The sequence below is a fragment of the Corvus moneduloides genome, chromosome 28 (assembly GCF_009650955.1).
Source record: "Corvus moneduloides isolate bCorMon1 chromosome 28, bCorMon1.pri, whole genome shotgun sequence".
Taxonomy (NCBI): Eukaryota; Metazoa; Chordata; class Aves; order Passeriformes; family Corvidae; genus Corvus; species Corvus moneduloides.
This window is the reverse complement of record NC_045503.1, coordinates 3,622,150-3,643,783: the sequence shown is the minus strand read 5'-3', so window position 1 is coordinate 3,643,783 and position 21,634 is coordinate 3,622,150. Positions and strand designations below refer to the sequence as shown.

General features: G+C 66.1%; 4 protein-coding genes across 5 annotated transcripts; 3 read left to right on the top strand and 1 right to left on the bottom strand.

Moving 5' to 3' along the window:
- The first annotated feature begins 33 nt into the window (after positions 1-33).
- Positions 34-8,966, top strand: THOP1 (thimet oligopeptidase 1). The gene is made up of 13 exons (XM_032092394.1): positions 34-224; positions 732-935; positions 2,570-2,718; positions 3,208-3,315; positions 4,183-4,285; positions 4,394-4,554; positions 4,664-4,799; positions 4,884-5,250; positions 5,510-5,711; positions 5,797-5,983; positions 6,268-6,396; positions 6,640-6,776; positions 6,863-8,966. The coding sequence occupies exons 1-13, from the start codon at positions 209-211 to the stop codon at positions 7,016-7,018; spliced, it is 2,055 nt and encodes a 684-aa protein (XP_031948285.1). The 5' UTR covers positions 34-208; the 3' UTR covers positions 7,019-8,966.
- On the bottom strand, positions 8,851-12,859 carry LOC116435816 (inactive serine/threonine-protein kinase PLK5-like). The gene is made up of 8 exons (XM_032092396.1): positions 12,677-12,859; positions 12,254-12,361; positions 11,949-12,065; positions 10,949-11,078; positions 10,782-10,869; positions 10,602-10,697; positions 9,218-9,416; positions 8,851-9,140 (listed from the first exon to the last, which is right to left on the bottom strand). Exons 1-8 carry the CDS (start codon positions 12,773-12,775, stop codon positions 8,976-8,978), a joined length of 1,002 nt encoding a protein of 333 aa, XP_031948287.1. The 5' UTR covers positions 12,776-12,859; the 3' UTR covers positions 8,851-8,975.
- A 428-nt stretch (positions 12,860-13,287) lies between these two features.
- ADAMTSL5 (ADAMTS like 5) lies at positions 13,288-18,359 on the top strand. Of its 2 annotated transcripts, none has more exons than XM_032093063.1 (12): positions 13,288-13,470; positions 14,420-14,480; positions 14,573-14,718; positions 15,050-15,110; positions 15,196-15,304; positions 15,391-15,518; positions 15,608-15,731; positions 16,184-16,267; positions 16,864-17,027; positions 17,114-17,357; positions 17,603-17,674; positions 17,961-18,359. In XM_032093063.1, the coding sequence occupies exons 1-12, from the start codon at positions 13,412-13,414 to the stop codon at positions 18,272-18,274; spliced, it is 1,566 nt and encodes a 521-aa protein (XP_031948954.1). In that variant the 5' UTR covers positions 13,288-13,411; the 3' UTR covers positions 18,275-18,359. The 2 variants fall into 2 exon arrangements, with proteins under 2 accessions (XP_031948954.1, XP_031948955.1); XM_032093064.1 differs by having other exon boundaries at positions 17,589-17,674; positions 17,961-18,121.
- A 961-nt stretch (positions 18,360-19,320) lies between these two features.
- LOC116435787 (CTD small phosphatase-like protein 2) lies at positions 19,321-21,395 on the top strand. The gene is made up of 9 exons (XM_032092352.1): positions 19,321-19,552; positions 19,636-19,738; positions 19,850-19,934; positions 20,007-20,099; positions 20,362-20,424; positions 20,520-20,599; positions 20,679-20,805; positions 20,891-20,986; positions 21,066-21,395. The coding sequence occupies exons 1-9, from the start codon at positions 19,321-19,323 to the stop codon at positions 21,126-21,128; spliced, it is 942 nt and encodes a 313-aa protein (XP_031948243.1). The 3' UTR covers positions 21,129-21,395.
- The last annotated feature ends 239 nt before the right edge of the window (positions 21,396-21,634 follow it).

Sequence of the window (21,634 nt, the reverse complement as noted above, 5' to 3'; positions counted from 1 at the left end):
GTCGCGGCGGGGATGCGCCGCCCCCCTTCCCCGGCCCCGGTGCGGTGCGGCCGAGGCGGGAGCGGCCCGGTCCTCCACGCTCCCAGCATGCCCCGCTCTCCCGCCCGCCTCTACGGTCGGGGCACATGCTCGGTGCGTGGGGCCGGCCCGGTCTTCTCCCGGCCTCGTCAGCAGCGCGGGGCCTCCCGGCACCCCCGGCACCCCCGACATGGCCCCTCCGACAGGTACGGGCGGGCGGCGGCGGGATGGGGGCACACGGAGAGCGGGGGGAGACGGGGCGAGGGGCTGGCGCGGCGTGGGGAGAGGGGGTGAGGGGAGAGGGAAGGGGCGGCAGGACGGGGCCGGGGGCGGCAGGACGAGGCCGGGGGCGGCAGGACGAGGCCGGGGGCGGCCCTTCAGGGCGATCGCGGTCTCCTCTGTCCCCCAAGTCACCTCTGTGCCCCGCGGGGCAGCGCACGGCCGTGTCCTCGAGCAGGGCACAGCCCTCTGCCCGTCCCCTTGGCAGAGGCACCTGCCGGGGCACGGCCGGCCGGAGTCGGGTTTCCGTGAAGGATTTATCGTGACCGGGAGGGTGAACAGCGCCCGGGAGATGATCCGCCCGCAAATTCCCAACGGCCGGGCTCCTCCGGAGCGCGGCTCCCATCGCCTCGCTGGCTGCAGGGCCCTCGCTGGAATGCTTTCCCCGAGCTTTTCCCGTCGCAAGGCGCCGTCTCACCGGGCCTTTCCCGCAGGGAATGTCGTGGACAGCCAGGCCCCGCGGCTCGTGGCCAACCAGCTGCGCTGGGACCTGACGGCCGAGCAGATCGAGGCCATGGCCGCCGAGCTCACCGAGAGCACCAAGCTCGTGTACGACCGCGTGGGAGCTCAGGAACGGGGAGAGGTGTCCTACGAGAACACCCTCAAGGCGCTGGCGGACGTGGAGGTGGAATACACAGGTGGGAACGGCCACGGCGAGTCGGGGCTTTGCGGGAATCGGGCACACGGGAATGCGCTCCTGCTGGCGGAGGATGGGATATTGGGGAGGAATTCTCCTCTGGGAAGGTGGGGAGGCCCTGGGCTTGCCCAGAGAAGCTGTGGCTGCTCCATCGCTGGAAGTGTCCTGTGTCCTGTCCCTCCAGCCCTTGTCCCAAATCCCTCTCCAGCTCTCCTGGAGCCCCTTTAACCACTGGAAGTGGCTCAACCTCCCTAACTCTGAGACGCACCAGCCCCAAACCCTCCCACAGAGCTTGGAGATGGGGCTTGGAGCCACCTGGGATAGTGGAAGATGTCCCTGCCCATGGCAGGGGCTGGCGCTGGCTGAGCTTCGAGGTCACTTCCAACCCATTCCACGACTTTTAAATTTTTTTTATTATTATTTTTGGTGCTTTTTTTTAGCTCTGTGCTGTCACCTGCTTTTCTCTCCCCTCGGCTGCCAGCTGAGTGTTGGTTTTTTTCCCAGTTCATGTTTATACAGCCAGGAACCAGCACAAAGAACAGATTTGGAAGAGCAAATTAACCCAAGGACAACCCTTTGGCAGCAGCAGCAGCAGCAGCCGCGTTCCCAAGGCTGTCCCGGCTTTCATGTGTCACCAATGGGAACAAACAGCAGAAAAGATCCAAGAAACTCTCACCTCCTTCCTAATTTTTCCCTGGGGCAGTGGACAAATGTCTCTCCATGGGCCTTGTTTCCTGCTGGGATTTTTTTGGGGAGAGTAAATCCTGCTGGGATTTTTTTGAGGAGAGTGAATCCTGCTGGGATTTTTTTTTTTTTTGGGAGAGTAACACGACGTGATGGCTCCAAAACGATGCATTTTTGGCGTCTTTCTGGATAATTATTTGCAGCAGAGTGGCAATTTAGGCAGCCCCTCCTCATGACTGGTGTCCCACCTGTCTGGGGCAGGGCCCAGCCTCATCTTCCTTCTCCCCCTGTTCTTTTCCCTAAAATAACAGGGAAAAAACCTCTTGCTCAGCAGGAGGAATGTTTGCTTCAGCACAACTGTCAGCACTTCCCTGGCTAAGCTGCCTGTTCACCTTCTCCTGGGGGGAGAATCCAGGTGCCTGGAGAGCACCTGGAGCTCTGTTCTCGGAGCTTTTGCAGGGATAGCAGCAGGGAATGTTTGTTCTCCCTGTTTTCCCAGCTGGGATTGCATCAGGACAGGGCACACCTGGGGTGTGGTGGCTTTTGGGAAAGGATCGTCCCACTTTTAGCTTTAAAGGAGACACAGGGAATGCTGCTGCCAGCGTGGAATCTATGGAATACCTTGGGTTGGAAGGGACCCGCACAGAGCATCGAGTCCAACTCCGGGCCCTGCACAGGACACCCCAAAACTCCTGTGGTGCCACAGCTGGGGCAGAAGTGCTGAGAGCTCACAGGCACGGAATTCCTGTGGGTTTTGGGACAAGGATTGTGGTGGGAATCCGGCGCATGGATGTGCTGGGCAGCGGGGAAGGGACAAAAAGGAGCCAGAGCCGCTTCTCACCTCTCCCTTCCCGTGTGTGCGCAGTGGGAAGGGCGCTGGGGCTGCCAGATGGGCTCTGGGTGTGCACTGGGACGTGGATCCATCGTCTCTGTTCCCTTTTGTCCTCCCAGTCCGTAGGAACATGCTGGACTTCCCCCAGCACGTGTCCCCCTGCAAGGCCATCCGCGCCGCCAGCACCGAGGCCGACAAGAAGCTCTCGGAGTTCGACGTGGAGATGAGCATGAGGCAGGACGTGTACCAGAGGATTGTGTGGCTCCAGGTGCGTCCCCTGCCACCTGGGCAGGGCACTGAAACCCCCTGGAATTGCAGCAAATCCTTTTCCCCTCATGCCAGAGCTGGGAAGGGAAGGATGGCGGGGCAGGGGTGGAGCGGGAGCGCGGTGTGGTCACGGCAGAGCGATCCAGCTGTCAGTGAGGGGTGGGAAATGGGGGTTTGAGGGCTCTGCCACCACTCAGGGCCTTGCTCACCGCTTTGCTGAGGGGCTGTTGGTAAATCCAACCCACCTCAGTGGTGATGGCCCTGAAAATGCCCCCCCAAAAATGCTGGTACGGCACAAAGGTGACGCGTTTAAAGCAGGCTGGGAGGAACCCGTGCCCCGAGGTGGCACAGGAACCAATGCACCAAACCAGAGCCTGCCCGGGGCGGGTTCCCATCTGCTGCTGGTGTTCCCCGAACTCCCACTGAAGGGAAGCAGCTTCCTGCAGCACCTGATCCTGCAGCTCCCTGAGCTCCCACTGTGGTTTTCCAGGAGAAAGCGGAGAGCGCTTCCCTGAAGCCTGAGGCCAAGAGGTACCTGGAGAGGCTGATCAAGCTGGGAAAGAGGAATGGGCTCCATCTCCCTGAGGAGACACAGGAGGTGAGAGCACAGAATCCCAAGATGGTTTGGGTTGAAGGGAACTTAAAGCTCATCCCATTCCACCCCTACCAAGGGCAGGGACACCTTCCACTATCCCAAGGTGCTCCAGCCTGGCCTTGGACACTTCCAGGGATGGGGCAGCCACAGATTTTCTGGGAAACCTATGCCAGGGCCTCCCTACCCTCCCAGGGAGGGATTTTTTCCTAATATCCCATCTAATCCTACTTCCTGTCAGTTTGAATCCATTCCCCCTTGTCCTGTCTCTGAGTGAATTAAACACAGGGAGAGGAACCCTGGCAGGGCTCAGGGCAGGGTCTGAGGCTCAGGGTTGGGTTTTGCCCCTGATTCCAGTGATTTTGGGTGATATTTCCAGCCCCTCTTTTTCCTTTCTATTAAAAGGGTGACATTAACAAAGTGGGGTCAATGCTGGGAGTCAGAGAATTCCTGGGAAGCTGAAATTGGGGAACCAGCACCAGATCCCCCCCCCCATGCCAAGGGCTGGAGTTGAGGTGAGGGGGCTGAGCTGCTCAGGGGCCTCCCTCTCTTACCATGCACCAGCAAAGGAGCTCAAAACTGGGTTTAAAAATAGAAGAAAAGGTAAAACGAGGAGAGAGGATGTTGTTACTGCAACACCTGCAGCTCCTGAGCCGGCAGGGGATGGGCAGGACCTTGCTGAGGTGGCTGATTCCCTGCCAGGTGTGATCCCAGGGAGTCTGTTCCGGGCTCAGGGCTCGCTGCTTGCTCACAATCATTGATTCTGCACCGTTGGGCTGGCTCAGAGCCAAGTGCAGCCTCAGTGCTGGGCAGGTCACAGCCTGAGTGTCCCCCCTGGCTCTGATTTCACTCTGATTTCTCTGCATTTTGAAGAAAATCAAAGCTATCAAGAAGAAGCTGAGCGTGCTGTGCATAGACTTCAACAAGAACCTCAACGAAGACACCACCTTCCTGCCCTTCTCCAGGGAGGAATTAGGTACGGAGTGCTCTGCTGGGGTGGCCCTGAGCACCTGCATTGGATGATCCCAGAGCATTCCTGGAGAATCCTGGGCTCTCCTTCAACCCCTGCCTGCTCTTTTCCCAGGGGGGCTCCCTGAGGATTTCCTGAACTCCCTGGAGAAGACAGAGGGTGGGAAGCTGAAAGTCACCCTCAAGTACCCCCACTACTTCCCGCTGCTGAAGAAGTGCTACGTGCCCGAGACCAGGAGGAAGGTGGAGGAGATGTTCAACTCCAGGTGCAAAGAGGTCGGTGGGACTGAGCAGAGCACCGAGGGGATCTCCCCTGGGATTTGTGTTTCTTTCCACAGCGCTTCCCTTCTCCCCTGCCTACCCCACTTCACTCCCTGCCTTGCAGGAGAACTGCCTGATCCTGAAGGAGCTGGTGGACCTGAGGGCTCAGAAGGCCAATCTGCTGGGCTTCAGCACCCACGCCGACTTCGTGCTGGAGATGAACATGGCCAAAAGCAGCCGGACAGTGGCCACGTTCCTGGGTACGTCCTGGGGCCAAGCAGGGACATCCCAGGCCGGGTGTGCTGCTCTGATCCCACATCCCAACCCTGCCTGGCTTTCTCCAGATGAGCTGGCCCAGAAGCTGAAGCCACTGGGGGAGAAGGAGCGGGCTGTGATCCTGGACCTGAAGAAGAAGGAGTGCGAGAAGCGCGGGCTGGAGTTCGACAACCGCATCAACGCCTGGGACATGCGCTACTACATGAACCAGGTGGAGGAGACCAAGTACAGCGTGGACCAGAACCTGCTCAAGGAGTATTTCCCCATGCAGGTGGTCACCACGGGCCTCCTGGCCATCTACCAGGAGCTGCTGGGCCTCACCTTCCACCTGGAGGAGAAGGCTCAGGTGTGGCACGAGGACGTGCAGCTCTACACGGTGAAGGACACGTCCTCCGGGGAGACCATCGGGAAGTTCTACCTGGACCTGTACCCACGGTGAGGCCTGGGGTGAGGGGAAATCTGGGAGCTGGGCTGGGACAGGGGGAGCAGGGCCTGAGGAAGAGGAGATTCCTGCTTCCAGGCGGGAGCGTGGAGGGAGCGCTGTGTGCTCGGTCAGGGATGTCACCGAGGGGGTCACTGAGGGGGTCACCGAGGGGGTCACCGAGGGCTCCTGCTCTGAGGACCACAATGGGGGAGGCTGTGGCCGTGTCTGGCTGTTGGAAGGATCCCTGTGAGCCTCCTCTTGCTGTCCCAGGGAAGGGAAGTACGGACACGCTGCCTGCTTCGGCCTCCAGCCCGGCTGCCTCTTGCCGGACTCCAGCCGGCAAATCTCGGTGGCCGCCATGGTGGCCAATTTCACCAAGCCCACACCGGACGCCCCTTCCCTGCTGCAGCACGACGAGGTGGAGACCTATTTCCACGAATTTGGGCACGTCATGCACCAGCTGTGCTCTCAGGTGAGGCCTCCCTGCGCTGGCACAGGTCGGTGTTTTCCCCCCATCCCGCTTTCCCGTGGAATTCCGAGCCGGCCGTGTCTCCCAGGCGGAGTTTGCCATGTTCAGCGGGACACACGTGGAGCGGGACTTCGTGGAGGCCCCGTCCCAGATGTTGGAGAACTGGGTGTGGGAGAAGGAGCCGCTGCTGCGCATGTCCAGGCACTACAAAACTGGGAGCCCCATCCCGGATGAGCTCCTGGAGAAGCTCATTAAATCCCGGCAGGCAAACACAGGTGGGTCCCTGCAGAGGGAATCGGAGTTCCCTGGCTGTAGGGATGGGAAGGGGACACTCAGTGACCTGGCTGGGGACAGGAAAGGCTTTTCCTTGCTCCCCGTGGTGCTGGGAATTATAAAGGGATGCAGGGAAGGCACCCACACATCTGGGAAGAGAAAAGGTGATGTGGCACGGTGACAGAGAGGTGCCAGCCAGCCTGCCCTGTTGCCACCAGCCTCGGTGACACTCCTGCAGGCAACATTCCAGTCTCAGTCTGGCTTCTCCTCCTCCTTTTGGGAACAGGGCTCTTCAACCTGCGCCAGATCGTCCTGGCCAAGGTGGACCAGGCGCTGCACACCCAGACCAAGGCTGACCCCGTGGAGGTGTTTGCCCGGCTCTGTGAAGAGGTGCTGGGTGTCCCTGCCACCCCAGGTATGGGTGCCACCCTCCTGTCCCTCTAGGCCTGCCCTGCACACGTGGCTGTGCAGGTTCCTCTCGGCTGGGGACACTTTCTGCTGGCTCCGGGAAAAGCAGGGCTGAAAAAGCCTGGAAAGTTCTTCCCTTTGTCCCCCCGGGGTTGTGAACAGCTGAGCCAGCGCCCGCTGGGAATCACTGCCAGCACTGGGCGAGGTTTTTCCATACTGGGAGTCCCCCATGACCCCTCTGTCCCCTCAGGTACAAACATGCCGGCCACCTTCGGCCACCTGGCCGGGGGCTACGACGCCCAGTACTACGGCTACCTCTGGAGCGAGGTGTATTCCATGGATATGTTCCACACCCGCTTCAAGCAGGAGGGAATCATGAACTGCAAGGTAGGGAGAGGGTCTGGGGAGAGAGGGACAGCCGGGATGTGGGATCGAGGGCGGCGTCCCACCCCTGCCCCGGTCTGTGCCCGCAGGTGGGCATGGATTACAGGAATTGCATCCTGCATCCCGGTGGCTCCGTGGACGCTTCTGACATGCTGAGGAAGTTCCTGGGCCGGGAGCCCAAGCAGGACGCCTTCCTGGCCAGCAAGGGACTGAAGGTGGAGAGCAACTCGGTGCCTTCGGCCTGAGGCGCTGCTCCCGCCCACGCCCCTGCCCTCGCCTGGTTCCTGTCACCAAACACCCCCCGGGCCACCCCTGCCTGGAGCTGCCCTTCCAGGGTCCCGCTCCGAGCCACTCCTGGGCTTTGGGAGCCGGGCTCAGCCCCGAGCCGGGGCTCTGCGGTGACACGGAGGTGACCTGCCCTTGTCACCCCCGCCGGGGCCGGGGCTGCGGGTCACCCACCCCAATTGGCTGAACTTTGAACCTGATTTCTGCACCAGGGTGAGTTTCGGCCTCATTCGGAGCCGGGGAGGAGGGCGAGAGGAGTTCCCAAACTTGAATCTTTGTTTTTAAATCCCTTCTCTTAAAGAAACGTTGTTGTTGTTCCCACCTTGGCTTGGTGCCCCGGGTCAGCCACAACTGTCCCGAGCCCCAAACGAGGGCAGGCCCAATCCCGCTCTCCCCATCTTTGAGCAGCTCTTGGCTGTGCAATAAAGATGGGGAGATCCCAGAGCTTAAAACCCACAGGGAATGAACTGGAACAGCCTGCCCTGAGCTCCTCAGGGACCTTCCTGCCTGGGAGGGGGGACAGAGGTGGCCGGTGCAGGCGTTCCCAGAACAGCGGGTTTGGGGACGTGGCCTCTGTGTGCTGCCAGATGTCCCAGGGCCAGCTTGGGGTCATCCCGGGGCCACCCCAGCGCCATCCCAGGGCAGCCAGGGGCTCAGGCTGTGACAGCTGAGGGTGTTGCTGTCGCTGTCAGCTCTGAGCCAGGGTGGGGCAGGGGAGGGTTGTGTTTATGAGCAAAAACACGGAGCCGACAGCTTCAAACAACACAAATGCCAGGATAAAAATATCCCGTGGGCTCCGTGCCAGGCCTTGAGCTGCCGGCCAGGCTGTGGCTGCCGTGCCACGGGGAGGGCCAGCAACCAGCTTGGGCTGTGCCACCTGCCCCGGGCTGTCCCCAGTGTGCCCCAGTGGCACAGGGGGTTGTGGCACCAGGTTCCTGTCGAGAGCGCTGGGTTTGCTCCCGGGAGAAAGGTTTGGAGCCGCTTGGAGCTGCGGAGCTCCAAGGGGGTTGAGGAGCTTCGGGGCAGCTGGGATTTGTGTCCCACCCCGTTTCCAGCTTCGGGTGCATTTTGTGAGGCAGCTTGAGGGCTGTGGGATCCATCCCTGCCACTCTGCTGTGGTTTGGGGACACGAGTGACAGCCCGGGTGACCCCCGCCATCCCAGCCACTGCAGGCTGTTCCCTGGTCCCTCTCCTTTGTCACCAGCACGGCTCTGGCGCTGGGAGAAGCCCCTGCCCAGTGCAGACAAAGTCGTTGCTGTCACCTCGCTCCCCCAGACCCCGCTGGTGACACGGGAGGGTTGGTGACAACCCCTGGCCCATCCCCTCTGGCGCTGACACGCGGAGGGCTCCGGAAGCGGCTCCTTGGTGCTTGCTGGGGCCACCTCGAGCGTTTTGTCCTTGTCCCGTCCTCCCCTCCGTGTTTTAGGCATGGCCGGGAGGTGCCGGCCCGCGCTGCCCCGTGGGTGTTTTTAGTGTCCTGTTTTACTGAGCTTTCATCGTTTTTTCCGAGACTCTTCTCTCCAGAGAGAGAGAGAAGTGAAGCTGAACAGGGAAACCACGCACTTTCCTCCCTCCTTCCCAGCCTACAGCTCCCTCTGTCCCCCCCTCCAGTGTCCCCACTGCCCAGTGGGGGTGACCTGACACCTCTCCGGTCCCAGGAGCAGCACCGGGATGCGGCTCCTCGGAGCTGCACCTCCCCGTTCCCATCCCATCCCAGGCTGGCAGGGAAGAGAGCTCCTTTTATTTGGGGTTTGGACTTTGGGGTTGGTTGGGGGTTTTTTTCTGTCTACGGTTTTAAGGGCAAACTGGTGTGTGTGTGCCGTTCGTACTGGTCACGTCCCACCCTGCTTGTTTCCATGCCTGGATTTTAGACGGTTCCCAACACTAATAAAGGTTTTCCTCCGCGGATCTTTGGGCTCAGGTCCTTTGGGGAGGGGCACGGCCACCCCCCGGGGTGACAGGGACACAGCCACAGCCCTGCCAGCACCGCAGCCCCCGCAGGATCCGGCACAGGGGGTCCTGTCCCACGAAGATGGGCACGGAGTGGCAGGCGCGGGGCGGCAGCTTGTGGGGTGTGAAACCCTGGGGAGCGACAGGCAGTGACACCTCCGGGTGTCCCCCGTGTCCCCTCGTGCCCCCCGTGTCCCCCAGCCCCGCACCTGGGTGAGGAAGGGGTGGCCCAGCACCCCTGCCAGGCTGGGCCGTGCTGCGGGGTCGGGGTCCAGCATGTGGGCGATGAGGGCGCGGGCACGGGGGGAGAGCTGGGGGGGCAGCGGGTACCGAGCCCCCCGGATGCTCCGGTACAGCTCCGGCCGGTGACGCGCCTCGAACGGGGCGTGGCCGGTCAGCGCCGTGTACCTGGGGGGGAGCGGATGGGAGGCAGGGCCGGGAGCGTCCCTGTCCCCCCTCCAGCACCCCTGTCCCCCTTTCAGCGTCCCTGTCCCACCTCCAGCATCCCTGTCCCCCCTCCAGCGTCCCTGTCCCCCCTCCAGCGTCCCTGTCCTCCCTCCAGCATCCCTGTCACCCCTCCAGCGTCCCTGTCCCACCTCCAGCGTCCCTGTCCCACCTCCAGCGTCCCTGTCTCCCCTCCAGCATCCCTGTCCCACCTTCAGCGTCCCTGTCCCCCCTCCAGCGTCCCTGTCCCACCTCCAGCGTCCCTGTCCTCCCTCCAGCATCCCTGTCACCCCTCCAGCGTCCCTGTCCCACCTCCAGCGTCCCTGTCCCACCTCCAGCGTCCCTGTCCTCCCTCCAGCATCCCTGTCACCCCTCCAGCATCCCTGTCACCCCTCCAGCGTCCCTGTCTCCCCTCCAGCGTCCCTGTCCTCCCTCCAGCATCCCTGTCACCCCTCCAGCGTCCCTGTCCTCCCTCCAGCGTCCCTGTCCCACCTCCAGCGTCCCTGTCCTCCCTCCAGCATCCCTGTCACCCCTCCAGCGTCCCTGTCCCACCTCCAGCATCCCTGTCCCCCCTCCAGCGTCCCTGTCCCCCCTCCAGCGTCCCTGTCCCACCTCCAGCGTCCCTGTCCTCCCTCCAGCATCCCTGTCACCCCTCCAGCGTCCCTGTCCCCCCTCCAGCATCCCTGTCCTCCCTCCAGCGTCCCTGTCCTCCCTCCAGCGTCCCTGTCCCACCTCCAGCATCCCTGTCCCCCCTCCAGCGTCCCTGTCCCCCCTCCAGCACCCCGTCCTCCCTCCAGCACCCCTGTCCTCCCTCCAGCACCCCTGTCCTCCCTTCAGCGTCCCTGTCCTCCTTTCAGTGTCCCTGTCCCCCCTCCAGCACCCCTGTCCCCCTTCCAGTGTCCCTGTCGCCCCTCCAGCATCCCTATCTTATCCCTGTCCTCCCTCTAGCATCCCTGTCCTGCCTCCAACCCATTTGTCCTCCCTCCAGTCCTATTCTCCCTCCAGCCTCTCCATCCTCCTTCCACCCCTCCGTCCTCCCTCCAGCTGCCCCCACTCTCCTTCCATCTCCCCTCATCCTCCCTCCATCTCCCTTCGCCCTCTGTCCAGCCCCCTCATCCTCCCTGCAGCCCCCCCGCCGCCCCCGCTCACACCGCACAGCCCAGGGCCCAGATGTCCGAGGGCACCGCGTGTCCCCTGCGGTCCAGCACCTCCGGGGCCAGGTAATTGGGTGTCCCACAGAGTGCCCTGAGGCGGGGACAGGAGAGGTGACCCCCGGGGACACGGGCAGAGTGAAACCCCCTCTCTGCAGCCACCCCTATCCCCGCTCACCCCCAGCGCCGCCCGGCCGGTGCCGCCCGCTGTGCCAGCCCCAGGTCCCCGATCTTCACCCGCATCCGCTCCGTCACCAAGAAGTTGCCTGTGGAGGGAGGGACACGAATCGTGTCACCCTCAGCCACCCTCGGGTCACCCCCGGGTCACCTCCGAGCCCCACGCACTCAGTTTGAGGTCCCGGTGCACGAGGCCGTGTCCGTGCAGGTACCGCAGCCCCGAGAGGAGCTGCCGCAGGTAGTACCGGACCTCCGGCTCCGTGAGGCGGCCCCGCGCCCGCAGGATGTCGGCGAGGGACTGGGGACAGAGCGACAGCGGCTGGGGACAGAGTGACAGGGACTGGGGACAGTGAGGAGAGGCTGGGGACAGAGTGACAGGGACTGGGACAGAGCGACAGGGCCTGGGAATGGAGTGACAGGGACTGGGACAGAGCGAGGTGGGACTGGGGACAATGAAGAACGACTCGAAACGATGACAATGAAGGGGGGCTGTGGACAGAGCGAGGGGGGCCTGGGACCCCAGCCTGGAGGTGCTCGGTTTCGGGGTGTAGGGGCTCAGTTTCGGGGTGTTGGGGCTCGGTTTCGGGGTGTAGGGGCTCAGTTTCGGGGTTCAGTGGCTCAGTTTTGGGGTGCGGGATTTTCAGGGTTTAGGAGTTCAGTTTCGGGGTTCAAGGGCTCATTTTAGGGTTGCAGAGGCTCAGTTTCGGGGTTCGGGAGCTCGGTTTCGGGGTGTAGGGGCTCAGTTTCGGGGTTCAGTGGCTCAGTTTTGGGGTGCGGGATTTTCAGGGTTTAGGAGTTCAGTTTCGGGGTTCAAGGGCTCATTTTAGGGTTGCAGAGGCTCAGTTTCGGGGTTCGGGAGCTCGGTTTCGGGGTGTAGGGGCTCAGTTTCGGGGTTCAGTGGCTCAGTTTTGGGGTGCGGGATTTTCAGGGTTTAGGAGTTCAGTTTCGGGGTTCAAGGGCTCATTTTAGGGTTGCAGAGGCTCAGTTTCGGGGTTCGGGAGCTCGGTTTCGGGGTGTAGGGGCTCAGTTTCGGGGTTCAGTGGCTCAGTTTTGGGGTGCGGGATTTTCAGGGTTTAGGAGTTCAGTTTCGGGGTTCAAGGGCTCATTTTAGGGTTGCAGAGGCTCAGTTTCGGGGTTCGGGAGCTCGGTTTCGGGGTGCAGCTCTCACCCCCCGGCTGCAGAGCTCCAGCAGCAGGTAGAGGTGGCCGCGGTCGGTGAAGTGCCCGTGCAGGCGCACGATGTGCCGGTGGCGCAGGTGACACTGCAGCTCCCGCTCCCGCTCCACCTGCACCGACAGGAGCCCGCCAGCCCCCGGGGGACCCTCGGGATCCGGGGACCACCGAGCACGCACCCCACGGGGATGGGAACCCACCCAGAGACCCGGGGAGAGGCACGGGCAGGGTTGTGGGGCTCCGCGGTGACCCCATGGGTGTTGTCCCCCCCGTCCCTGGGGGGTGTCCCCCGCGGACTCACCCTGTCCCCGATGCCCAGAGTGGCGAGCCGGGCTCGCGGGATGACCTTGGCCGCGTAGACCCGGCCACTGGTCACCTCTGTCACCTGGTAGCAGCGCCCGAAGGTGCCCTGCGACGATGACCCCGTGGGAATGGGCAGCCCGGCACAGCCAGGGGAGACAGGAGAGGGTCCCAGGGCTGGGGTGCTCACCCAGGTGCCCGCACCCCCGTGGGGCGAGGAGTCCCAGGGACCGCATCTGCTGGGGCTCAGTCCTCTGCCTCAGTTTCCCCTTCCCCTGAGGGGATGGGGTGGGTCCCCCTTGGAGCGGGACACCTCGGGGACCCCCCTGGGGGGTGCGGGGTGTGACCCCCCCGGGGTGCCCCGCGGCGAGGGGGTGCTGGCTGGGGCGAGGGGCAGTTCAGGGGGGCAGGGAGGGGGATTTACCTGTCCTAGGAGCCGTCCCCTCTTGTAGAGCATCCCGCTGCCCTCGTCCCGGATGTACCAGCCGGGGGGCGGCTCGGCCCCTGCGCGCCCCGGGACCATCCTGCCCGCTCTGCTCCTCACCAGGGACACCCCAAGGGACACCCGCACCCCCACACTGTAACCCCTTCAGCTCCGGGCTGGGGGTGCCCGTGGGGCCCAAGAGTGCTGGGTGCCCCCCCCTCCCCGCAGCCAGCACCCACCGCTCCGGCCCCCGAAGCCCCCCCAGAAGACGTCGATCACGAAGCCGGGACCCCCTCGGTGCTCCCCACGCTCGGGGATGCCCAGCACCGGGGGGTCCCGGATCGGGATACGGCCGTGCGGGGGGGTCCTGGTGCCTCTTCCCTTCCGCAGCTGGGGCTGGGGGGTCCCGGGGGGGGCGCTGATGTTGCTTTGCAGCACCTGCACCCCCCCCGAAACGCCACCATTCCCCCCCCCCCCCCTCCCCCGACCGCCGGAGCTCCGGGCCCCCAAGGGTTAACGGGCGGCCGGGGAGGGCTGGGCGCACCTTTGGGGCTGGATATTAATAACGCGGCGGGGAGGGACGGGAGGCGAACGGGGAGGGTGGGGGGGGAAGCCTCGCCCGGCCCCCCCGGAGCTGCGCAGGCGATGCCCGCTCGTCCCGGGTCCCCCCCGCTCCCCGCCGCCGGGACGCCGAGCCGGGACTGAGCCGCCGGGACGCCGCGGACGAGGGGCGGCATGGCCGGGGGGGGCCGCGGGGGCGGCTCGGACCCCCGCGGGGGACCCCACGGTGCTGGGTAAGCTCCTGATTTCTGCTTTAACCCTCGCGGACCCCCCCCGTCCCGCAGCCCCGCGCACGCCCGGAGCTCCTGCGGGGAAACTGAGGCACGCGGTGCCCCCCGCGCTGCCGGCGGGGTCTGGGCATCACCCAGCCGGCATCACCCGAGCCTCGGCGGGGTTCGGATGCTCCCAACACCCCCCCGGAGCGGCGGCACCGCGACCCCCCGGCCCTTCCCCTGTTCTACTGGGGGGTCCCAGTGTCGGGGGCTGCCGGTGGCCACCCGCGACCCCCCGGTCCCCGCGGGAGCTGCGTGGCGGGACGGAACCGCCTCTGCCGGGGGATTCCCCGACACGGGGATGGGACCCCGGCACCTCCCCCGCACCACCCGCACCCCCCCGCGCCCCGCGGACCCCCCCCGGCACCTCCCACATCCCCGAGATGGGCGCTTTGGGGTGCTCCAGGATGGGGCGCTTTGGGCCGTGGGGGGCCCCCCGCTGCCCCCCGCCCTGCTCGCCCCACGGCGGGGCCGGATCCGGATCGGGGAGAGACGCGGAGCCCCAGCGTGCAGGTCTGGTCCTGCCCCGGCAGGCAGCGATCCCGGCCCGGCGCCCGCCGCGGGGCCCTGGGGGCGGCGGGGCCGTCGCCCGTCCCGGGGCAGCGTGGGCACGTGTGGGGGACACGGCGTCACCCACCCGGGGTCGCCCACCCGGGGTCGCCCACCCAGCATCACCCATTCGGTGTCCCCCACCCGCGTGCCCCCGCCGGTGGCACCAGGCCCCGCATCCCCTCCCTGGGGACCCTCGCGCTGGCTCTGGGCTGCCCCCACCTCACCCCCTTCCCCCTCGCTGGGGTCCCCGGGGGGCTCGGCGGTGGCCCCACCTCGGCGGGGGTGCTGGGCCGGGGGACACCCCAGTGCCACCCCCCTGTCTCTGGGGACAGTGGGCTCAGGGCTCTCTGCTCCGCAGGTGCCGGCGGCTGTGGTGGCTGCTGCTGCTGGCCTGGCTCAGCCTGGTGGGCACGGCACAGGTGAGGGGGTTGGGGGGCACAGGTGAGGGGTTGCTTCACCCCCGGGCTGCTTCACCCCGCCCCCATTGCTGACCGTCACCTTTCTCGCGCAGGACCCAGCCCTGGGGACACCAGCGAGAGTCCCTGAGCCCCCAGCCCCTGCTCGGCCCCGGGGGACCTGGGGGTCCTGGGGACCCTGGAGCTCCTGCTCCAGCTCGTGTGGGGACGGCGTCGCCCTGCGCAGCCGGAGGTGCCTGCGGTGAGTGGGGCACGGGGCAGTACAGACCCCCCCGGGATGTCCCCGGGCCCACGGCAGCTCCCAAACCCCGCGTGGCTCCCAAATCCCACGGCACCGCTCTGCCACCACCTCGCACGCGTCCCCCTGGGCCCTCGGCACCACCCAGAGCCTGGCGACCCCACCCTGGGCTGCAGAGGGACCCTGTGGGACATGGAGGTCCCCACTCCTCTTCTGCTGCCCTGTGGGGACGTGTCCCTCCCAGCCCTGGGCTGGCTCGGTGGCATCGTGGCCCTGGGGTGGGGGGTCCCTGTGGGGGACACGGGGGGGACACGTGCTGTCACTGTGACCCCAGGACCAGCGAGGAGCAGCCGTGCTCGGGGGACCCGCGGCAGTACCGGCTCTGCCAGCTCCAGGTGAGCGCCGGGAGCGCCACGGCACCGACGTGGCTGTCCCCGGTCCCCGTGCTGGCCCCTGGGCTCCATCCTGGTGCTCCCGCAGGGCTGCCCCAGCGGCTCCGTGCCCTTCCGGGCCATGCAGTGCTCCCTCTACGACAACCGGCCCGTCCTGGGCACGTCTGCCCGCTACCGCTGGGTGCCCTTCCACGGAGGTGAGTCCCGGGGTGGTGACGGCGTCACCGGGGCTCCGCGGTTGTCCCCGGCATCACCCCAATCCCCTCCCACCCTGCTCTGGCAGCCCCCAACCTCTGCGACCTCAACTGCCTGGCCGAGGGGCACAACTTCTACTACAGCTTCGGCCGGGTGCTGGACGGCACCCGCTGCAGCCCCGGCTCCCCGGACCTGTGCGTCGGCGGGCGCTGCCTGGTGGGTGCACACGGGGCCGGGACCCCCGGGACCCTCGGGACCCCCAGCCTCGAGCCCCAGCGCTGAGGGGGTGTCTGGGCTCCCCGCAGAGCGTGGGCTGTGATGGGATCCTGGGCTCGGGCGTTCGCCCTGACACCTGCGGCCACTGCGGCAGCGGCCACGGCTCGTGCGTCCTCGTGCACCGGCTGTTCCAGGGCACGGACCCCTCCTCCGGTGAATGAACCATTGCCCCGGCCCCCTCCATGGGTGAATGCTTTGGCTCTTGGCTCCCCTGTCCTCCTGTCCGTGTCCCCAAGGCATCATCTGGGCCCCTCATCGTCCCATCCCTTCTCCGACTCCCGCATCCAGAGAGTCATTGTCCCCAGTCTCTCCCCGTCCCCAACACGCAGGGACAGCCCCATCACTTGGGGGGATTTACCTCATTGCAGAGGGTGTCACTCCTGGGGTGGGTGGGGCGGTCTCTTGTGTCCCCACGGGTGTTCAGGGACACTGGGGGCACTCAGAGTCCCTGTGCCCACATGTCCCTGATGTCCCAGCACGTGGGGCCCAGCTGGGTTAATGCCCAGACCCAGATCCCCTCTGTGCCCGTCCCCTCCCGCCCCGTCCCCCGTGGTGTCCCCTCAGACCCTGCCCAGGCTCTGCCCTGACTCTGCCCCACCCCCCAGGATATTTGGGATACGTGAATGTGACCAAGATCCCGGCCGGGGCCACCCACATCAAGGTGACGGACAAGAGCCGCAACTACCTGGGTAGGACATGAACTGCCCCCCTCCCAGTCAGTCCCAGTCCGTCCCAGTCTATCCCAGCTGGCCCAGGCTGGTGCCAGCTGTGTGTGAGGGCAGGGCAGGGCAGGGCAGGGCAGGGGTGGCCGTGTCATGCCGTGTTGTCCCATGTCTGTCCCATGTCGTGCCGTGCCGCTCCTCCCTCGGATGCTGTTTTGAGCATCGCGGGGTCAGTGAACTCGCAAGCGCTCGGGGCAATTTTCCAGAGGCCGCGGCCGCGCGTTTTGGGAAGGGCTGAGCTGGATCGGGGCCAGACCGGCCACTGCAGCACCAGGACAGGGATCTCCGTCCCCATCCCCCCGTCCCCTTCCTGACGCAGCTGGAGCCGCTTCCCCCATCCCAGCCAGCATTTGGGGGCTCGGGGGTGGGTTTGCACACCAGGGTTTGGCTGCGGCTCGGGCCCGAAGCCAAGATCCTGCAGGAACACAGATTCCCGGAGCCCCGTGCGCGGCTCCCCGGCCCACGCTGCCCTCCCACGCTGGGAGAGGCCTCCGGTGGGGACCCGGGCGGGGGTCCCGGGGGCCATGTGGGGCTGGGTTTGCCAGAGCCGCTCCCTCCCGCAGCGCTGATGGCGAGTGATGGGCGCTACGTCCTCAACGGGGACTGGGCCATCACCTGGCCGGGGCCCTACGAGGCCGCGGGCACCCTCCTGACCTACAGCCGGGCCCCCGACGGCACCGAGAGCCTGGAGGCGCCCGGACCCACCCACGAGGACCTGCACGTGATGGTGAGGGCAGGGGGGACACGGGGGTCGGGACAGCCACCCCCGGCCCCCATCACTCCCCTCAGCCCTGCCCCGTGTCCCCCTCCCAGGTGCTGCTGCAGGAGCCCAACCCTGGCATCGAGTACCAGTTCTGGCTGCCCCGCGGGCACCCGCAGCTCGGCCGCAGTGACACGAGCCCCCTGCGGCAGCCCCAGCCCCGAGGGGCCGGCAGCCCCCCGCCCCCGGAGCCCCCGCTCACCCCGGCCCCCGCGCCGCCCCCACAGCCCGGGGCTTTTGCCACGGAGCCACCACTGAGAAGCCCCCCTGGCTGGAGCCAGGACGGGGCTGCCACAGGTACCTTCTCGGGGGTCCCCACAGCCCCCCAAACCCCTGCTGGGATGATCCTGGGCTGCCCAGAGGGAGGAATGAGATGGGGACCCTAAAAAGGGCCCTAAAAGCCCTCGCCAGGACTCTCCGGAGCTGCTGTGACCCTCTCTGGGGTCTGGACCCGCAATCCCCCCTCCCAAAGTTGCATGAGGGGGTTTGGGGGGTCAGGAGTCTCCTGTGCGCCCTAAATTGCTGCAGCTTTATCCCCGCAGGGCGCTGCGGGAGGTGCCGCCCGCCCAAGGGACGCTCCCAGCGCATCCGGCACTTCTGCCAGAGCGACTTCGGTGAGCGCCGGGGCGGGAGGGGCTCAAGAGGATGCCGGGGCTTGGACAGGGCTGAGGACACAGCCAGGGACAATGGCAGGAGCGGGAAGGGGCTCAGGGTGATGCCAGGGGCGGTGCTGGGGACGGGAACGTGCTCACGATGATGCCAGAGGCAATGGAAAGGGGCGCAGAATGATGCCAGGGGTGATGTCAGGGATGGGAAGGGGCTTAGGGTGATCTTGGTGATGAGAAGCGCCTCAGGGAGCTGCCGGAGGGGCTCAGGGTGCCCGATCTTCACCCTCCGCAGTATTCCACGGCCGGATCCTGGCGCGGCGCGTGGTGGGGCAGGAGACGCGCTACGAGGTGGAGGTGAAGGAGCCGTACCGGCGCCGCTTCCCGCTGGTGTCCCGGGAGTACCTGTGGGTGCCCAACACCTGCGGGTGCCCCCCGCTGCGGGAGGGCGGCGAGTACCTGCTGATGGCGCGTCGCCACGTGAACCGCGAGCACACCCTGAACCGCATCCTGCTGCAGGACGACGGCTACGCCCGGCCCTGGACGCCCCGCGAGGCCCGGCTGGTGCGGGAGGCAGCCCGGCACTGCCCCCATCCCCGGCCACCCTGAGCCCTCCCCGGTGCCACCGCCCCCAGGACGGGACCCCGAGGGCGAACCGGGTGCTGCTGCCGGGCACCGAACCCTTCCCGTGGCCCCCCCCCGCCATGGACCCCCATCCATCTCTCCGTCCTTGGGGTCCACGCGGCAGCGGGGGGTGGAGGGGGGTGGTAATTTATTATTTTTGCAGAAAATAAATTGTTTATCCCCTCGCTGGCCGCGTGTCCCTTCCTGGCTGGCGACGGCCCAGGGGGTCCTCCCACCTCGGGAGGGGAGGACATGGGCAGGGGGGTCTCCTCCTTGTCCCTCCGCTTCAGGGGGTCCCCTCTGTGTCCCCATGGCCAGGGGGGTCTCCTCCGTGTCCCTCCGCTTCAGGGGGTCCCCTCTGTGTCCCCATGGCCAGGGGGTCTCCTCCGTGTCCCCGCGCTGAGCCCCAGGAGCAGCTCCCATCCGGTGGCGTGTCCCCGTCCCCGATGGCCGCGTGCCAGGCTCTGCCTGCCGGGGTCGGGGACCTCCCGCTTATCTCCCTTCCGGCGGAGCCGAGCGTGTCCCCCGCCTCTGACAGAGCCCCTCCGCCCGTAACCCAACCCTGGGGCTGCTGGGGGCCACCGCGGGGCCCCTGTGGGGACAGGATGTGGCCGGGGGGCACTGGGGCACCCTGGGGGGCTTCGCCCGCTCGGGGCTCCCTTGGGGTGGGTTTGGAGCTGGTGCCAGAGGAGGCTGAGACCTCTCAGCTCGTGTGGCTGGGGACTGTCCCCAAACTGGGGTCCCGATGGAGGTTCAGGGGTGGGTGCCCTGGGGTGCCCCGAGTGGCAGCTGCCAGCCCAGGAGGGTCCTTGTCACATCGGGTGACACCGCCAGGGGCCAGAGCTGAGCCCTGGGACCAGCTGGGGAGCCCAGAACTGAGCCCCAGCTGGTCCCAGTAAAGTCTAAGTGATTCCCAGTGCTCCGGCGTGATTGGGGCTGGAAAGGTGCCTCCACCCTATAAAAGCGCTCCCTCCCATCCCACGGTTAATTTGGGGTTGCTGGGGGGGGGCAGGGTAGACGGGATCCCAGCCATGGCGGGTTTGGGGGCCACCCCACGCACGAAGAAACCCTCCAGGGAGGACCAGGGGCTCTCGACCCCCGGGGCTGGGGCTCGCGGCCGGGCCAAGAGCCGGCAGAGAGAGGGGGAGCAGGGGGAGAACGTCCCGCAGGGGTGGGCGCGGGTCCCCTGCTCCCCCACCACCCCCGGGAAGGGGCGGCTGGTCCGGCGGGGACCCGAGGAGTGTCACAGCCCCGGGGGAAGGGGTGAGCGCGTCCCTACCCGGGAAATCCCAGCTTGGGGCAGGGCTCTGCCCTGGCTGTGCTGACAGGACCCCTCTGCCCCACAGAACCTGCGAGCCCCACATCCCTGCCCTGCCCCGGGGGCTCCTATTTCTCGGGGCTCCCCGAAGTTGAGCATCAGGACCCTGCTGTGCCCTCAGCCCCCAGCCTGTGAGTGTGAGGGGGGGTCTCCAGAGCCCCCCAGTATGTCTGGGGGGGGGGGGGGGGGGTGGTCCAAACAGCCTCCCAGCAGTGCTGACCCTCTGCCTTCCCCCCTGCCAGGCCAATCCCTGGGACCGTGACCCCTGGCAGGGGTGGTTCCCGGAAGATCCGGAGCAAGCTGGAGCACACCCTGGTCCTGGAGCTGGTGAGCTGGGGGGGGGTCTGGGGGGGCTCTGCAGCCCCTGGGGCTGGGGGCTGACCCTGTCCCTGTCCACAGGATGGGACCCTGCTCTACTCCTCTCTACTCGCCCGTGGGCAGCGTGACGCCACGGCCACCTTCACCACGGACTTCCAGGCAGGTTCCTACAAGGTGGGTGCCTTGGGGTGGGGACAGTGGGGCTGGGGGGTGCTGGTGAACTGTGGTTTGGGGCCGTGGATGATGTGGCTCTTCACTGCCATCCCATGGGGCCTCTGTGCCAATGTCCCTTGTAGCTGAAGGGGAAGGGGCCCTAAAATCCCGGTGGTGAGGGTGGCTGAGGGATCCTGCTGAGGGCACTGAACCCCCCTTGGGGCTCACCTTGGTGCCAGGATGAGGGTTACTGGTGGTTTTCCAAGAGGCTGTTTCCTCCCAGGTCCACGTGAAGCTGCGTCCACACGTGCAGGAGTTCTTGGAGAGCCTTTCCAAGACCTACGAGGTACCCGGAGCCCCTGGGGTCTGGGGGGTGACACTGCCTGGGGGTTGGGGGGGACCTGGGCAGCCATGCAGAGACCTTCACCCTCTCTCTGCCAGATCTTCATCTACACCACTGCGAAGCAGGACTACGCCAAGAAGCTCGTGGAGGTGCTGGACCCCAAGAAGAAGCTGATCAGGTGATGGTGCTGGTGGTGCCCTGCTGGGGACCCCCTGTGTGACAGGGCGGGGTTCCCATGGCTCTGTCTCTCCCCCCAGGCACTGCCTCTCCCAGTCAGACTGTGTCTGCTCCCAGGGCTGCTACTGGAAAGACCTGACCTGCCTGGGCAGGGACCTGGCAAAGACGGTGGCCCTGGACCACACCATGCAGGGTTTCCCTGCCCAGGTATGGCTCCAGGGGGGGAATTTGTGTCCCAATCCCTGGGAGCTCCGTGGCTGTGCGGGATCCAACCTTCTCCCTGTCCCCCCAGGCTGCCAACTGGATCTCGGTGCCACGGTGGTCTGGGGACCCTCAGGACGAGGAGTTGCTGCGCCTCATCCCAGTGCTGGCACAGCTGGGCCAGGCGGTAGGATGTGGGCATGGGGACAGGGAGGGGACAGCAGCTCTGGGCACAGCCATCCCCTACCCCATCTCTCCCTGTGCAGGAGGACGTGCGCCCCGAGATCCAGCGGCACTTCCAGCCCTGCCAGCTGCCCACTGATGATTAGGCCAGCCTGGAGGAGCAGGATGGGGAAAACCACCCAGAGAGGCCGTGGGGAAGCTGAGCTCAGGTGCATCCAGCATCTCATCCCATGGAACTGGGCTGGATGGTTGTCCCAGGACTCTCCTGTGGTGTTTGCAGGGATCCCAGCTCATCCTTGGGGGCTGGGGGTCCCTCTAAGGAGAGCCCCTGCCTTTGGAGACGAGGCTCCATCCTGGCTCCCTCCTGTCCCTGCTCTGTAAGGTCCAGCCAAGGTTTTTCACGGGTCATTATAAGCTTGGAGAAAGCTCTGGCTCTCTGCCTTAATTCCCAAAACCCTTCAGCTGAGCAAACACACTGTGCTGGGGATGGCATATCCGGGGCGGGGGGGACACAAACCACCTCCCCCGTGTCCCAGGGCAGTCCAGTGTCCTGGCACGGGGCCGGTGCCCCCGGGAGGGCCCCAGCTGGCAGCTCTCCCTGTCCCATCCCTGCCCGGTGCCACGGGTGCCACGTGCCGGGGTGCAGCTGCCA

What these genes read in the sequence shown, in the direction of transcription:
- THOP1 (XM_032092394.1), top strand. An exon ending in CTTCTCCAGGGAGGAATTAG is followed by an intron (nt 4,286 to 4,393) that starts GTACGGAGTGCT and finishes CTCTTTTCCCAG; the next exon opens with GGGGGCTCCCTGAGGATTTC. An exon ending in TACCTGGACCTGTACCCACG is followed by an intron (nt 5,251 to 5,509) that starts GTGAGGCCTGGG and finishes TTGCTGTCCCAG; the next exon opens with GGAAGGGAAGTACGGACACG.
- LOC116435816 (XM_032092396.1), bottom strand. Translation starts at nt 12,775, where the DNA reads ATGGTCCCGGGGCGCGCAGGGGCCGAGCCGCCCCCCGGCTGGTACATC. An exon ending in GGGGACGGCTCCTAGGACAG is followed by an intron (nt 12,362 to 12,676) that starts GTAAATCCCCCT and finishes TCATCGTCGCAG; the next exon opens with GGCACCTTCGGGCGCTGCTA. An exon ending in TGGGCCCTGGGCTGTGCGGT is followed by an intron (nt 9,417 to 10,601) that starts GTGAGCGGGGGC and finishes GCTCCCCCCCAG; the next exon opens with GTACACGGCGCTGACCGGCC.
- ADAMTSL5 (XM_032093063.1), top strand. Translation starts at nt 13,412, where the DNA reads ATGGCCGGGGGGGGCCGCGGGGGCGGCTCGGACCCCCGCGGGGGACCC. An exon ending in CGCAGCCGGAGGTGCCTGCG is followed by an intron (nt 14,719 to 15,049) that starts GTGAGTGGGGCA and finishes CTGTGACCCCAG; the next exon opens with GACCAGCGAGGAGCAGCCGT. An exon ending in GGGCACGGACCCCTCCTCCG is followed by an intron (nt 15,732 to 16,183) that starts GTGAATGAACCA and finishes CCCACCCCCCAG; the next exon opens with GATATTTGGGATACGTGAAT.
- LOC116435787 (XM_032092352.1), top strand. Translation starts at nt 19,321, where the DNA reads ATGGCGGGTTTGGGGGCCACCCCACGCACGAAGAAACCCTCCAGGGAG. An exon ending in TCACAGCCCCGGGGGAAGGG is followed by an intron (nt 19,553 to 19,635) that starts GTGAGCGCGTCC and finishes TCTGCCCCACAG; the next exon opens with AACCTGCGAGCCCCACATCC. An exon ending in ACACCCTGGTCCTGGAGCTG is followed by an intron (nt 19,935 to 20,006) that starts GTGAGCTGGGGG and finishes CCCTGTCCACAG; the next exon opens with GATGGGACCCTGCTCTACTC.